We start from the raw sequence: 17,683 nt of genomic DNA on the forward strand, positions 1-17,683 counted from the left end.
GATTTTGGGACTTCATTCACACTGTTTGTACAAAACCAGGTACAAGAAAAATGGATACCCTTCCAGAGTCAAAAGAAGACCACTTCTGGTGGAGGGGGGCACGGTGAAACATCCGGTCTCACCGGTCCACCCTCCACTTTTTACCCTTCCTTTAGGCACCACATACTGCATGTTGGCACCACACATGCAGCAAACACACACTCACACATTTTTCCGATCATTCAAACACCACATGATTTTTTTAAAGTATGTTTTCATACTTCAGATTCAGATTACATGCTGTTTCCTTCTCCTATAAAGTGGATTACTCTGCTCATCTGCTCCTTGTTTGGCCCTTCTATCAAATTTTAGAACCCTTTGTGGCCCACAAGTCCAAACGTTTACTCACCCCTGAGCTAGACACTAAACAGCCATGAGTCGAAACCCAGGAATAAACCAGAATTAACAGTAGGTTTTTATTTTTATTTTTTTAACCTTTGAAGGGTTAGCACAACTCAACAAAAACCATAAAAGACCCCAGGCCACCTTTAACTGCAGCCTGGATGTTGACATTAGATAAGCTAGCAGGAAACCAAGGCCCTATAGGTCCCAGGCAGGAAGCTGAAAAGGAAAATTGAGCTATTAAAATTCTTAAACCGAATGAACTTTAGAATGTGCGAAACATACAGATACAAACATAATTAGTTAGAACATGTAACTTTATTTAAAAAAAAGTATGAAAACAGTAGTGTATACATGAGAGCACACTTGTTCTTCTCAGCTAAAGGTAAACCCACTTCCTTTGTTCACGTGTGTTCTCTAAACAGTTTAACAAGTCATCACAGATACATTGTTGTCACTTTAGTTGTTAATAGAATTAAAAAAATAAAGATGATTTTAACAATAAGTTACCACTTATATTTGTGAAAAAACACTAAAGGTAAACATGATTGTCCTGTAGTATGTTTTTGTGTTTTACTACTAATAAAAAGTCTAGGTCAAATTTACCCTCTAAGAGTCAAACTTCACCATTAAAGTCAGCATCTTTTCTCTGGAGGACTTTCAGAACCCTTAATACCAGAAAATCTCAGATGATGATATGCCTCACAGGCCACCGTAGGCTCCCCTGTCTCAGCTTTACACAAATTGTTTAACAGCGTTACCCTTTTTCCTACTGGTTCTGCTCAGGAAGACTAAGACGGCAACTTTTAGGATTTACTGGGATGCTCAGCTTAGAAGGATGAGTTCTATCTGCTTTCCAAAGGACAATTGTAGCCAGCAGCAGCTGATGCAGTTTCCTTTTCCAGTAAAGGTTTTATTTGTGAGTTTTCCTGGAAGGGCAGCTTTTCAGAACAAAAGCATATTAAATCTAGGATTTACCACAGAGCTGCATCTTAAATTTGAACCAACCGTGTCTGTTTGTGACAGTGTGTGTCGATTCTAATGGTTATATGTGGGTAATGAAAGTACAAGATTAATTATGAATAATTTCATAGTGATAAGCAACTTTTAGTAAATCTATCCCTGTTTGAGCCTTTTGTCTCCTAAAAGCGGACGTGCCATCTCTTTGAACCACCTTGTGTTGTACCTTTACAGCTTTACAGCAGAGCCTGCATTTCCTTTTCCTGTTTTAATACCAATATCTTACAGTGCACCACTTTCATTGGATTGATGTAAAGAAAAATCTTCTCAAAAGCAGCAGGTTTTTCTAAAGGCACATTTCCAAGACATTTTTAAGTTGCTCTGAGCCTTTTTTCTTTGACCAAAATAATTCAGTAACTGTTAAAAAGAAAACATAATTTTCCCAATCAATAATATCGATTTAGCGTTGTCAATCCATTATTTTATCATTGTTTAACACAGTAAAAAATGTGAACCAGGTCAAAGAAGGGTGGAAATGTACAACATTCAAAAACTAAAATAGCAGATCTGCAAGAATTCAACATTTTTAAAACTCTCAAATGAAATTGCGATAAATGACGGTAATGTCAGTAAAATATAGTAAATTAAGCATTAGGTACACACATATGTGCTGATTTAGTGTTGTTCTACTATAATCCCCACACCCCAATCATTCAAGTCTACAATTAAGTCAATAAATAAAGTCTCCTGTGGAGAACTGAACGTACCTGTCAGCTGAAACTAACCAGTTTAACATCAGCTTTTGGAATGCAACAAAACAAAAACATTTAGAGGAAGTTTCACAGAAACTAAAAATTACAGTTTTTGGACATTGGAATATTGGACATCTAGCAGCCTCGGGTTCAGTAGTACCGTCTGCCCCTGCAGACACTATATCTTCTGCAGCGGCAATCCCTTTTGTCTTCTCAGTGCTTTCTTCCTGTGTCTGTAGCAAACCAGGGTGATGCCAACGACAGTTCCCACGAGCAGCAGCAACAGGAGGACGCCTGCAGCAATGACTCCCAGGGAAAACACTGTGAAGACAGGAAAACAACCACAAGTCAGAGGATTTCTATTCAGAGAAATGGATTTAAAGACGGTGTAATCAAGAAAGACTGCACTGTACTACAATAATGAGTAGTAAATCAGCACTTCAACAGGCTGGCAAACTGGGTGTACCTCGCCTAAGCCTGACGCCAGGTTAGTTTTTGGCAGCCCGTGACCCCGAAAAGGACAGAAAATGAACGGATATATTATCCACATATCTATCTATACCTTTATTTAGAACAGGAGATCCAAATCAATAACAGATAAAAACAAAATGATTTAAAAAAGACAGACTGGCGACCTGTCCAGGGTGTCCCCTGCCTTCACCCACAAGTGGCCGGGATAGGCTCCGGCAGCCCCGTGACCGCGAAAGGGATAAAACGGAAAAAGATGAATGAATGAAACGTACTTGTTAACTTCAGCAGCAAACAAAACATAAACGTCTCTGTTGGATCACTTGATAACAATAAACTGAAAATGTTCTCTACAGTTTTTCCATCCTCAAAGGTTTTCAGACTCCAGTTCCAGTAAATCAATGACAGGAAAAGAGTAGTAGATGAAGACAGTAACACCTAAATAAAAATCGAACAACTAGCAAATTCTCACAGTCTAAACTAACACCGTTGTTTTCAACAGGCATGTTTTAGAAACACAAGAAACTGATCACAAGAAATTTGTAATTCTTAATTTCATTTTCATAATACTTTCCATCTCAATCTGTGGACTATATTTAAAATGGAATCCTTTTTTTTTAGAGCTTAGTTTAGTGAACTAAACTTTAGTTTTTTTTTCTCTTCCCCGGTCCGTCGGTCAGACACTGTCAGCAGCACAAATGCATTAAATACCACCAAAAATGGATCAGTAAAGATCCTTTACTTTTATTCATTTTTGTTCACTAGAATCAATTAAGAAACACCGTAACCCTTGTGATATCCTAGGCACTTTAACATTGGGAGTTGGGTCATCTAGACCCACTAGACAGTGCTCTGAACCTTTTTTCTTCAATGATTTGTGATCTTCACTGGTGTCCATGGATTACATGAAATCTTTCCACCTTTATCCACCTTTGTCATGGTAGGGAGAACACGTCAATGTAAGGGTGGGGTCATCGAAGATAGCACAAGGGTTAATACAAAAATGCAGATCATTACACAGCATGGTTGCAGTGCAGAGATAGAGCTGTCAACCTCTGATTGAAGGATCAGTTCCCACCTTAAATGGGCCTTATGACTGTAAAACACTTTGAGCCTTGTAGAAAAGTGCTCTATAAGTGCATGTCATTGGCCTTTTAGCATGATGTTACTCTAAACTTTTGCTGCAAAACCTTTAAGGACGTTCAGTCAAACCTCTCCACCTGTAAACAGGTATTACTGTCCACTCTTTAAGAGAAAACAGCTTCTGTTGTCTACCATAGGTCCAAAGCTGGAGACTTTTATTTCTAACCTTCTAATATATGAAGGTTAAAAAAAATAAAAGCCAAAAAATAAAAATAAAACATGAAATATGACTGAAACACTAAAACTATTTCTTCAAACTATTTAATTAGAATCAATTTTGTTGTGTTGTGTTTGTTTGTGTTTTCTTTTTATTTTCAATATCAAATTTTTTTTTATAGCACTTTAGAATATAATATAATAGAATAGAATAAAACGTTATTGATCCCTCAAAGGGGTAAATACCTAGTTACCATTGCAGTTAGATAATAAATAACCCTAAAAATACACTTGATAAAGATAAAGTGTAACAACAATCACAATGAAAAAAAAATTCAGATAAACAAACATTGTACCCATCACTTTGCTAAAAGCTTCTGTACTTCATACTGTACAGAGAATATCCTCACAATGAGTGTTTGCATCTCTCAGTACTTATGTAGAGCTGGTGGAAGGGAAAGGGATGCTGGGTAAAAACAGAAATGCTAAACAATGCCATGTTTTGGGGATCAGTCTGTGAATCCGCATCCTCACATCTGTTTGCTCGTAGTAAAACTCAACCCAGATGTGAGACAAAGCATGATCCTCACAGTCTCCGGAGGGAGAACTTTCATAAAAACACATTTTTTACCACATGGCACTAATTGATCACAGCTATGCGAAGAACGTCTCTGACCACACCTCTGATTGCACTTGAGAACTTTGAAATGAGCAGTTGGTGCATTTACATTCAGTCTGTGCTCTTCCTGCAGGAAAACACAGTAAGGATGAAGATTTGTCTTCTTATTTAGTTCTAAAACCTCCAAAATACAGACTGGACTAAAATGTAATGCATCGTCCAGATTTTAAGATGCTAAGAATTATAACTGGTTTACTGAAAACAGACTGTTTTTGTCAGATTAATGTGATCAAAAAAAATGTAAACATTTTAGTTTTTAGAAATAAAACCAAATCGTCTAACTCTGACTCTCCTCATGAGGGCGCTGTTTGACTACAGTGGATCCTCTCAGCAGTCAGCCGTTCACTGAATCTGACAGCTCTAACAGCTCGGGTATTTTACGGCTGTACTATGTACACTCTGCACATGTTCCATCTATGACATTTTGATCTATCGTGATACATGCGTGGTACACGTAATTTATGTGACGTGTATTTTACGTAGTTTATGCACAATTATTACGTAACTCTTATGCTAGTGCGCGTGATTTTTGCGGGATGCAAATTTAAGGCTTTCCACGTCATTTCACGTATGTCTAACAGACTTTTCACGCATGTACCACCGATGTATAACTTTTATGTACGTAATTGACGCACAAATCCCTGATGAATTGCATAGGAACAGCACAATAATCACACACGGTTCATGTTCCACGTTGATTCCATGTTCTTTGTGTGGTTTATTTGTGCCTGCTCCGTGGTTTTAACGTGGTTCATTCGTGATGCATCTGTGAAAATTTTATGTGAAGAACCACAACTTGTCTCACGTCTTCCACGTATAGTCACATATGGTCAATTTTCATCCGTGCAATATGCGCTAAATGTACATAGTTGCTGTGTTACATAGGAAGGGTATTTAAAGCCACATGTAAAATGGTGTATAAGTGTCATGTACTTATAGCACTTTTTTAACCCTTGTGCTATCTTAGATGACCCCACCCTTACATTGACGTGTTCTCCCTGCCATGACAAAGGTGGATAAAGGTGGAAGGATTTCATGTAATCCATGGACACCAGTGAAGATCACAAATCATTGAAGAAAAAAGGTTCAGAGCACTGTCTAGTGGGTCTAGATGACCCAACTCCCAACGTTAAAGTGCCTAGGATAGCACAAGGGTTACGACCCAAAGCGCTATCCAGTCACAAGTCCCTTTTTTACAAACACATTTACGCACCTGCAAGGTGTTAACCAGATCACCAGGAGCAGTGTGGAAATGAGTGTCTTGCCCAAGAACACTGACACAAGGGCAGGTAAAGCAACCTTCCTATCAGAGGTTGACCGCTATACCACTGCATCACAACCTCACACATGTCCGGCACATTTCTTGATGTTGAGTGAATAATTGCATTAACTTCAATGAAAGGCTTTTTCTATTAAAATCCCTTAATCATAATTGAATCAAATCAGATGAAAAACATGACAAAGAAAGAATCTATGGAAAGGGGATGGATGCTCTGCCTCACAGTGAGACGGCCCTGGTTCGAATCCCAGCGGGGTCCTTTCTTTGTGGAGTTTGCACGCTCTACTCTTACATGTGTGGAGCTTCTCTGGGTTCCTCCCACATCCACAACATGCTTCATAGGTTCATTGGGGATTCTAGATTACCTCTAGGTGTGAATGTGAGTGTGAAAGTGTGGCCCTGCACCAGACTGGTGACTGGCGACAGTAGCTGGATTGGCCCCAGTGAAACAGCGAGTTAAGAAAATGGATGGATAGATGGAGATGGAGGTTCTTCAAGAATGCTCAAAGAACATTTTACAAAGCAAAAAAAATAAAGCAAAAACTAGAGAAATGTTAACGTCCTCTTTCCTGCAGGATGTCTCAGATGTCTTAAGTCGTCTCAGCTTTCTTTAAACGCTCAGAACCTCATTCAATGGTCAAGCGACTTCATCTACATCTTTCATTTTAAACAGCCCATCTCCAGAAATCATATATTGAATCTTAACTCCAATAAGGCTGAAGGACCAGAGCCTGCATGAGCTCAACTAATCAGTTTGATGGATTCAACAGCATCCAAAGGATTTGGCACGATTTAGTTTGAAATCCCGTCCTTCATCACAGCTTTCAACCGTGTTTCTTCACAATTATCACATTAACAATCTTTAAGAGATCCAACTCTCCAAACCTTGAAAACAAAGCTGAGCTGCTCAGAGTTTCTAAGGGCTGGAATGGATTTGACCATTTAGGACCAGCCATGCTGCCCTGTAGAGATCCTGTTCTAACTAAGGCTGTCCTGCTGCATTAAAAGCTACAACAAACACAAGTAAACACCTCCACAGCTGCTAGGATTACTTAACAGTTCACAGACCAAAACCTGTGAGGCTGAAGAATTGTTTATTTGAGAGGACGGTCTCCCAGGGTGATGGACAAGGGGCTGCATACCAAGAAACTGTGGAACAGTTCTTCACTCAGTGTGAAGGCTATCATCCCATCTTTAATACCAAAAGGAACAAAGACCTAAATATAGATTAAAGGAGCTGAAGAAATAAGTTCAACCAAACCTAATCACCATCCTACACCTGTGTGCTCAGTTGTGCAGCAACCTAAACCATAGATGCTGTTTATATGCTGGTGTGAATGATGGAGTGGGGATAGCTCACCTTGGAAGATGGACGGCTTTTCGTTTTTGGAGCACTTGGTCTGACTCATTTCCCCCAATTGGTTGTCCAGGCTGCGGTCAGCGATAAGGGCCTGGATGATAAAGCAGTAGCTCTCCCCTCGATCCAGGTCAGTCAGTGTTATGTTGCTGTTCTTAGACTGCAACACTTTCTGAGGACATCGAGACAAGAAGTTGCCTTTCTCAATAAACTTGATCCTAAAGCATAGAGCCTAAAATCAGACAATGTGTTCTGTTTGTCAGCAGTTGCGTTTTTGAGATAAGGTACGTTTTGATGTTATTTTTATAGGTCATTGCTCATGGTATTGTCTGCTAAGTGAAGTCGGCCATGAAGTGACTCCTCTGCTCTGAGACTTTTCTAGTTACCAAAGAGCAAAGTTCAATTTAAACAGTTATTGTGCTACAGTCAACTGTGATAGTTTCTGTGTGTAAAACAAGAAGAATGTAAGAAACATTGATATTGACATTGGTTGACCAAGTCCTGAATGATAAAACATTATCTTTTTGGAAAACTGTTTCAAAACTTTATGTAGACATGTGTCAGCAAGTGGCGTTACCATCCCAATGCAAAGCTACATGCCTGGTCTGTGAATGAATGGTTGTGATCTGCAGCACCGGAGCCCCACAGGGCACTGTGCCGGCCCCTGTACACTGCTACAACTGTGCCACATTCAAAAGTATGCTGACGACAAAGTTGATGATGGATGGGGTTTAACATCAGCATCCAACATCATGTATGCTGATGTTGGGTGCTGATGTTGGATGCAGCAGGGGTGACAGAGAAGAGAACTTTCAGACTTTGCTGCCTGTTACCACAACAAACACCAACAGCTTAACGCCTCAAAGAAGACAGAGCTGGTCATTGACTTTAGGCGGTTCAGATCAAGATCTCGACTGATCTTGCAAGAGGGAGCTGAGGTGGAGGCTGTAGAAAAGTACAAACACCTCGGGCTGTGTCTGGATAACAAACCCGACTGAACATCTAAAACCAACCAGCTGGTCAGGAAGACAAATAACAGAAAGTAGTTCCTGAGAACACTCTTCCAACATCTGCAGCAAATTGCTATGGATGTTTAACAGTTTATAGTTGCCAGAAGGGATGTAACAATTCCTTTTGACAACGGTTCAATTCATATCATAATTATGGTTGACAATATGATTCATAGTCATTTTGAACGATCCAATTCCATGAACTAAGATTGATCCAGCACATCTTAAACCAAAACCTACCAATACCTGGGTGCTGAACAGCACAGGTGAAGTTTTCCAGATTCTAGATCTATTTCATTTTGAAACAATTTTATAAGGTTATAGGTTATTTCATTTAACAACTTGCCTCAGACAGATCTATCTGGTCATATTATAGGAATATAATTTTAAAAAATTGATGAATCGTTACACCCCCAGTTGGCAGTGTTCTAGTTCACATCCAAGAAAGACACATCCAGACAGGATGAGCTAATCTGGAAGGTCGGCTCTGTGGTCAGCATTAAGGTCTCTGATGACAGAAGCATGGAGGAAGTCAGTGGACAAAGTGCTGGACATCACCGACCATGACCACTCCCCCTACACACCACCATCTGCAACCATAAGGACGTGTTCAGGAAAAAACTGTCTGCTGTGTCTAAGATGCTGGAGATCCAGTTTCTCTGAAGGAGTCATCCAGAAGGAATCAGTGAAGTATATTCTAAGTCTCTGCAAGTTTTTGTTTACATCATCTTTAGTATTGTGGCTGCAAACATCCTAAATATTTAATAGCTTCTTCCCTAACCTTAACCTGAAGCAGGTACTTACTTTGCCAGTGCTTTGGTTCCTCCAGTAGGTGACTTTGTACTGCAGCTGATCAGAGAATATATCCCTTATGCTGAGCTGGCGTCCATCTTTGAAGACAGCAGTCAGCGGGTCTGTCACCTGTAGTGTGGTGCTGGTCTTATCTTCGTTCCTTATCAGTTCAAAGTCGAGACGACCAATCTCCGCTGGAGGAAGACGATGATGAAGATCATTGATTATATATTATATTATATATATTAGTCATAGAGTCAAAATATACCCTACATGTCACTACAGAATAGAGGTATTTAGCTTTATCTTTAAAGACCCACTCCAATCATCTGTGGACATATTGTCAAAGTGTTTCCAGTGGTTTTTCAAATCTGATTATGGCATCAGCAGAACGGCAGGAGTTCATTTGGAGTTTACCTTCAAGTTGACTGCAGAACTGTTGGCACGTAGCAACCAATTCCCTTCCTCGTTGCTGAGAGCTCTTAGCAGTGAGCTTGTGGCCCACCCAAAATATTTTCTGTCACGAGTATACTTTTTTTTTCAAAAAGCATTTTTTTTCATCTGCTCCACATTCACAACGATTTAAATAAGGAAATACTCAGAAATGCAATTTCGAGCTTAATTTTCTTTAGATATGTCTGCCATCATGAGACAAATGCCACCAAAACATGTTAAAAACACCAGAAACACAATTTTCATTGCAGAGGGTCTTTAAACAATAAAAGCCTAAGGCACTGACCAAGTAAATGACAAATGACTAGAAAGGTTCCATTTTTACTGAGCAGAGTAGACCTACAGACATTTGTTGTGACATAAATTCCAACAAGAATGCTATAATTGTTTTGGTTAAATAAGAATTTTATTTAACTCTCTTCAATCCTTTACACTTGAGGGATTATAGAAACATACTATTTCTCTGCTTTCTCTCTGTTTTGGGGTTTGACATGGGGATTTGGTCAGCTACATGTTTGCTCCTGTGTGAAATTCTCAAGCTTGGAAACTGAAAGGAGTGAGTTTTACTCATCTGATCAGGAAAAGGGCAGATGGTCTCTTCCAGAACAGCAAAAAGGGGGAAGTGATGGTGAATAAAGGATACAAACATTGTTAGGCCTCGGGTTGTTATTACACTGACACTCTCCCAGTATTTGAACTTTAAAGCCTTTTTTTTTAGAAATTTGTTTCAACAGCTGTGCTGCTAAGTCTGTAAAGTCCCCTAAGTTCTGTGATGTGTCCCCACTTTATTAAATAAAGTGCAGCTGGAAACACGGTAGTGCAGACTAGTTATGTAGGATCAAAGAAAAGGGTCAAATCAAATTCTTTTTAGCACATCGTGTGAGTTTTCATTCCCTGTCAATGCAATCCTGGATGTTTTTTTACTTTATGGCAAGAGAAAAGACATTGTTTGATTAATTTATCACGGTGTCACCCCCCCCCCGTTGGGGGTAGTGGGACTGTGGCTCAGGGCTATTCAAATGACAGCTAGCAGGCCTCATGTGGCCCAGAGCAACTTGAGTTTTCCGAAACACTTTAAACAATGATAATAGAAAAATGTGAACGCATTTCTTTTTTTAATCGGTGCAGAATTTCCCACGTTTTTAGTTCATGAATTCAGCACATTGGGTAACCTAAAGTGTTGCTAAGGGTTCTTTTTCACCTTTACAGTACAATCGGCAGCTTGAACCAGCATCAACACAGTCTGTTTATCTAGCATTTTACAACTAATGCAAAAAGAAGAGAGACGATACTATACTTTCCATTTTAATTCTTCAAAATAAAAGTGTACCTGCAGTCTGTAGTAATCTTCCCAGTGGACTTTTAATTACGATTATGCTGTTTTTAACTAAAATCAATAAACCTGTGATGCTCCAAACAGAGGTTAAACACACTACCTCTGCACCAAAGCTACCTGTTTACAATACACACTGTACAAAATTTATCTGCTTTTGAGACTTTGATTATTAAGCTTACAGAGACATCTCTGTCTTATTGGACTATTTGTTGTTAAGCACTCTGTTTCATTTTTAAGAAGCATCTGTGAAGTAACACTTGTCAAAATTGAATAGAAACGAGTCTACCTGAATAAAGGAACAGCCCAGCTTTTGGTGAGGTTCATTGTAAGTTGGTATAAAGTTAATAAATTACTTCTTTTGTGTATTCACTGGACCAAATAATCTGATTGAATATAAAAGTGTGTGTGGGTGGGTAGATGGGGGGCAGAGAATTTTCTGCAACTGAACAAAGACAAAACAAATGTTTTACTTCTTACAGAGGGAACAATGTTGTCCCTGTCTCCACTTTCTTTCCTGAGCTCAGTCCTATGATTTCTCTTTTTCTTGGCTTTCATTACGGTCCATCTGACATATGTGTTGTTCATGATGTGAATCTTTTCTTTGGTTCCAACCAGTTAAGTGTGATATCTGCCTGGTGCTGTAATGTTCTGGTTACTTCTTGCTTGTGCTTTGTTGGGTGGTGGGAATCAAACATGGGATCGTGGCCAGGGAGATTAAAGACATTCTGTAACATATTTTTTTGTTCACCTTAATGTTGGGATTCCTGTCTTTGTTCGTGCGTACAGAACAGTCCAAGAAGGGGAAACAACGGTCTTTGGTGTTTTTCCAAGTAAACCTGATTCATCTGTATATCGCACCATTACGATGAGTGAATTCTTCCACTTGCTGAGTTTGGATTTGAACTCATGAAATAAAATAAAGTGAATAAAATAAACGTTATTTTATGTCATGCACACATCTGAAAGAACGTGCAGGTGCAGTTCCAGGGAAGCAAGTCCGGCTCTGGTCTCTACTCCTTCCGTAAACAGATTGGCCGCGGTAAGGGACGCTGGCTATACCATGACACAGCTGTGTTTTTCCCTGAAGAATTTTTTCTTAAAACAGGAAATAGATGAAGTTCAGATCATACATGTGAAGTGAAGTGCAGATCATACATGTGTGCTGATGTCAGCTTGTTTTTTTAGGCAGGGGTTGGGCCTTATCTCAGTCTTGTCATCACCGTTTCTATGTTTTTTTGCGATGGAGAACCAGGGGTAAAGTGATGTTGGCTGCAGTTTCTTGGTTTAATACAAACTCAATGACAGACTGAGACATAGCTGTACCAGCTGTGATACCAGTCACTATACAAATAATCATTGATCAGGAGATTCTTTAAGTATGTGCGACTAACTGGTTGCATTAACATGAACACCATGTCTTCAATAAAGGGAATTTTCTGAATAACACATCTTAAACTAAATGGTGGGTAGTAATTCACAGTAACTTACAGAACAAAAGGCGGAATATTTTTACAATGTTATGTGAAGGTAAAACACCTAAACAAGCATGGCTTTAGTCTTCAAGTGTAACTATTAGTCTTATTCTGTTATTCAAATTCAGATTGTCTGGGAGAGTTTAAATAAAGCTCAATAAATTAAAAAACCAGACAGGAGAAAACAATAGATTTAGTCCACTGATGGATGATCACTATATATACTGACATAGAGATTGACTTCAGTGCCTCTTCTGATAGTGACTGGTTTTGCAAGTGTGTATCCCTTGTGCTATCCTAGGCACTTTAACGTTGGGAGTTGGGTCATCTAGACCCACTAGACAGTGCTCTGAACCTTTTTTCTTCAATGATTTGTGATCTTCACTGGTGTCCATGGATTACATGAAATCTTTCCACCTTTATCCACCTTTGTCATGGTAGGGAGAACACGTCAATGGAAGAGTGGGGTCATCTAAGATAGCACAAGGGTTAAATATGCATGTACAAACCGGTTAACATGCATCCATTGCCCATCCGAATATTCTCTCTTTTGCTTAATTTTATTTTATTTTACGTATAACATATGTTATGTCGTAATAGTGTATATAGGTGTAGATTCGTCTTGTTGTTAAATGTTATTACTTTTGCATTTTTCGGCACATTTTAAATACCCTTTCATTCTTTTTGCACATTGCTGTTGTTCTTCTTTTTTGTCTATTTTGCACTGAACTGCTGTAACAATTGAATTTCCCCAACGTAGGATCAATAAAGAATATCTTATCTTATCTTAAAGCTACTGAAGTACTCTGACAAAAATCCATCTGTTCTTTTCTAATATGTTTTTTCCAGAATGTGACCAGTTAAAAAACAGTGTTTCCTTGTTTATCACTAGGTTACGTTCTAAAAAAGAATCTGTGATAGATGAAAGTAAGATAACTGTGTTGTTTGAACTCATTGTTTAAACCTTCACAAAAAATTAGTCAAATTTTATAGACTGAAAACAATGATCTGATTGCGATAGAAGATTTATGTAGATGAACGCATTCTGTACAGGAGACACGGCACAAAGGAGATTGATTGACAAGGTCTCCAGCCAATCCCAATGCAGAACACAGTGCATTGCAGAAGAAAAAGCATTTACTGAAAAATATCACTGCAAAGTGAACCGTGAAGCAACGAGGGAGCACTGTATATTATAAATATCATGAAACTTAAATTGCAATCCAAAGCCGTCATTTTGCCGACTGAATGTGCTGCAGATGATGAACTTGATCAAATCAGCTGTTGATATTGGCTTGATTTGAGAGAGAAGAAACTTGGCAGTAGACATTTCCAGGGTCAAACTTCAGTGTTTCAATAAAGAGATTCAGGCATCAGAAATAGACTGAAGCTCAGATTGGAAACACACCACTCAATTAACGTGTTTTTCGGAGCATAAATTGCATGTGTTTGAACATTTGGCCGGGGAGGGTGACTTATGACTTTTTTCTTCTTTATCATAAATGTTTCATTCTGCTGTGACACATAGTCACGTGTTGGAGCTCTTCTTCAACCATAACTCTGTAATGAAACTCTGTAGTTAATCTCCAAACAACCTAAACCTGAACAGCTCGGAGAGCAAAAACACTTACTGTCTCTGTAGGGACAAAATCTCGGTGAAGTTGTGTGTGGAAACTCAATGAGGTCAGAGGTGCCCCCCCTTGGAGGCCCGGACAGCACATCGGCCGTGTAGCAGGCGTTCAGATCAGTCAGGTAGCTGGTCAGGTCACAGAAGGTTTCAGAGGACTGAATGCAGTGAGGAGACTTCTGTTTGTTCTGTCCAATCCTGCAAATATTTTACAAAGTGTTACACGCCAACGTGACTCAGTAAAAAGCATTCAAATACAAAGTGATAACAGAGCAAAGATGACAAAACAGTGTGCACAGAACCTTTATCACCAAAGAAAGAGTTTTATAAGAACTGATCTAGTTTATAATCTTTTTTTTTATTGCATGTTTACACAATAGTGTTATTAACAGAGGAATGCAAAAACTCAGTAAAGCATTTCAGTCGTTCAATCTTTTTTATTTCTTTGCAATCATTTATTCCACTACAATCAGGGATTTATGGAGGGACAAGAGAAAGTTTTGAGTCCCACTCACGCAGAAAACTCCACAGTGTAAGAGTAATCCGAGGACGGTTCGGGCTGCCAGAAAAGCAACGTCTTAAAGTTGGTGGACTTCCAAGTGACATTTTGGGCTAGAGGGAAGGAACCTGCAACCACAAGTTGATGCAAAGGAAAGTAGTGAGCACAAGGCATGTAAGGATCTTCTGGAAGCTAGAGTTACACTCTTCAGAGTCATGACCACACACACACACCCCCACACGGAAATTCCTAGACATGGCAGCGGAAAACACTGACTTGTTTCAAGATTTAAGCTGTTCCACACATGTCAGCCTCATTACTGCTCATTCTGTCTGGGATGAAGGAGACATACTGTAGATGATGATGATGAGGATGATGACAGTTATAATGATGGGGATGGAGTTCAAAATCAACTTTTTTAATGTCTTTGGACGAAAATATTTCCTTGATATGATAAAGAACTAATCTGCCTTGACACTGAACCTTTAAGCGTTCCCTTAGCAGAAAGAGTACACTTGAAATTTATTTTATTAAGTATACTTGAGTATAAGGACAGATAGTACAATGCATGTGTAGTGTAAAAAGTAACAGAATACTTCTTGAGATTAAATTGAAACACTTTGATTATACAGCATTAAGATGGCTCTACCTCACTTTTAGTACAAACCAAGTATACTTGTACTAGTACCGGTACACTTAAATTGACTACTTTTTGCTGAGGCCAATGACAATTCACTGATTGATTCTACACATTTTTAAGAATGCAGAAGAATATAAAAATAGCTGGAAACGTATTAAAAAGATCTCTACTTAACTAATCCCCTTTAAATGAGAAGAATGTGTAAATTTATAGTGAACTTTAGGTACCCTTAGCAAAAACAGGTCAACTTTTAGTTAATTTTGTTAAGTATACTTGAGTATAAGTTGGCCAGTCTACTATGGACCATGTACTTGGTGTAGGAAATGTACTAACTGAAAACTATTTCAAACCCGATTGGAACATTTTAGGTTTACAACATATGGAGAGTTAGTATATAAAAAATAAACTTCAACTAAATTATCTCACTTTTAGTAGACTACGTATACTTGTAGTATAGCTGTACTTATTAGTATTATTTTACTTCATAGTACTTAATAGGGGAATGACAAGACATTCGTCCGTTGCCTCTGTAGGTTTTTGAGAATGCAGAAAGAAGATGATAAAAATATCAAAAGTAGACTTCAGGTACATCGTCTTAGTTTGTATGTTGACTAAAGTCAGGTACAAGTATCCCAAACGTGTTTTGTCACGTCGCGTTCACCATCAAAACATAAGCAGACTAGAAACATGTGCCACAAGCTCAGAAAAGCAACTAAACTCCACTTCAGAACTAACGATGCTCCTCCAGCTCTCAACTCCACGAACGGACCCACGCAGAACTCACCGGAGGCGCACCGAACCAGCACCCAGACAATGAAGAGGAACGCTGATGGAGCCATGCTGTAATCCAGACTCTCCGTCTAACTGCTGTCCGGGACTGAAAAGCAGGACGTTTAAAGTGGACAGCTTCCCCTCCGCGCCGTTCCGTCACTCCCTCACCGCACGCGCTGATCGGGACGCGCCAAATAAGGAGCGTCCGGTCAGGACGTCAGCACGAAGCCGCAGTCTCTGGAGGTTACAGTAAGCCTGATGATCTGAGCTCACAGCGCTGGAACGCCGCGCGCTCACATTGTCATCAAGCAGCTTCTCTTAATACAAATAACAGTATTTAAAAAATGTGTACACACATTTTAAATGTGCTTTTATATGGAGGAACTGCCTAAGAATGAGAGTTTTTAACTAGTTGCTGGTTCTAAAGGTTTACAGTACATAAAATACAAGAAAAAAACAGTAGGCCTCGCTAGTCCATTAGATTACATCACCAAGGCGCCGCTGGTTGGAGCACTACTGAATTCAAGAGAACTTCTTATCATCCAGGAGGAACCTGAGCTAAAGGCCTGGAATAAAATCTACCACTCATACAAAACAGCACTGAAACCCTAGGAAATTGTTCCAGTCTGTGAACAAACCATGAGAACATCAAAACATCAGTACTTCTTTGACCTCTGTCACTTCAAGCATGATCTCATTTGAAAGCATGTGTTCCACACAAGACAGAAAAAAGGTCCCCCAACATCTCAAAACCACAAAGACTCTCTGCTAAAAGGCTTTATTTATTTTATAACTATTGTCATAAAAACCTTTCATGTTCTGACACAATTACGAAAGCGCGTGTGACCACAGAGCTAAAAAATACCTTAAATACGCAACTGGAGAGATCTTCTCTGATACATCCCATTGGATTCATCATGGCAGAAAGAAGCAAAAGTGCAATGGGCACATTGATCCGCGTTTACTTGAGGGGAAACCCTATTGGGTGCAATTGAACAAGAACTTTGCCCTAAATATGCATCTAGACTAAGGAGACTTAGGATTTCCAAAAAAGACACTCCTTCCTCAGCATTTTGTAGGTCTTACAGGCGTTGTAGATCTTTCCAGGAGTCCCCTGGCTGCCATTGGGTCATCCAATATCCTCCACTGCCTTGGCTCCTCCCACTGACAAAATCTGGGAATTAGTTGATGGTCATAGAGGGTAACAAAACATAATAAGTAATTAATATTAAATGAAAAGAATTAGCTTAAATTCAAAAAAAATTTGTAACTGTCTATCACATCTATGATATGGTTTCTGTAGCAGAAATCACAAACTGGTTCCTGAAGAAGCCTCTACTCAAAGTCACCCATCCGAGGAATTTTCTCTGAATGTTTTTATCTTATCTGTTCTTGGTGTGAATAATGAGCTCCGGGAGGTCCAAAGCAGACCCTGGAACAGAACCAACCTTATTTATCACTTTGTTCAGCCTCTTCAGTCACTTGCTCTGTTTCTTCTCCCCAAACAGGTGGCTGCAGATTAGAGGATGACATTAGGATGGATTTACTATTGCTGTTCTCACATCATTCACATTAAGAAAAAATAAATCCTCTAGTCCCAATCCTAGAAAACCAAGGCAGAAAAAAATCCACACAAAACCCAATCTGACAAAGTAACTGCAGTACTTGCGGGTGTTGTTTATTTGGTTTTTGTGGTCCTAAAAAAAAACACAATTTATTGCAACTTCCAAATTATTTTACTGCAGGGACATTACAGATTTTCCTTGTTTTGTGTTCTAACATTGCCAAGTATTGATGATTAATATGGAAAAAAATACCCTACTACAATTGCATCATAAAAAGGAAGTTGAGAAGGTTACAAAAGAGATTGAACTTCAGTTGCTGCTTTCTTTTATAAAAAAAAAAGAT

At 39.1% G+C, this 17,683-nt stretch overlaps 1 protein-coding gene across 1 annotated transcript; it reads right to left on the minus strand.

Moving 5' to 3' along the window:
• Window positions 1–680: 680 nt before the first annotated feature.
• f3 (coagulation factor III, tissue factor) lies at window positions 681–15,914 on the minus strand. Its single transcript, XM_004080875.3, has 6 exons — window positions 15,789–15,914; window positions 14,381–14,492; window positions 13,870–14,063; window positions 8,990–9,171; window positions 7,179–7,347; window positions 681–2,414 (listed from the first exon to the last, which is right to left on the minus strand). Exons 1-6 carry the CDS (start codon window positions 15,841–15,843, stop codon window positions 2,272–2,274), a joined length of 855 nt encoding a protein of 284 aa, XP_004080923.1. The 5' UTR covers window positions 15,844–15,914; the 3' UTR covers window positions 681–2,271.
• Between the last annotated feature and the right edge of the window lie 1,769 nt (window positions 15,915–17,683).

The sequence above is a fragment of the Oryzias latipes genome, chromosome 20, assembly GCF_002234675.1.
Source record: "Oryzias latipes chromosome 20, ASM223467v1".
In the NCBI taxonomy this organism is placed as follows: domain Eukaryota; kingdom Metazoa; phylum Chordata; class Actinopteri; order Beloniformes; family Adrianichthyidae; genus Oryzias; species Oryzias latipes.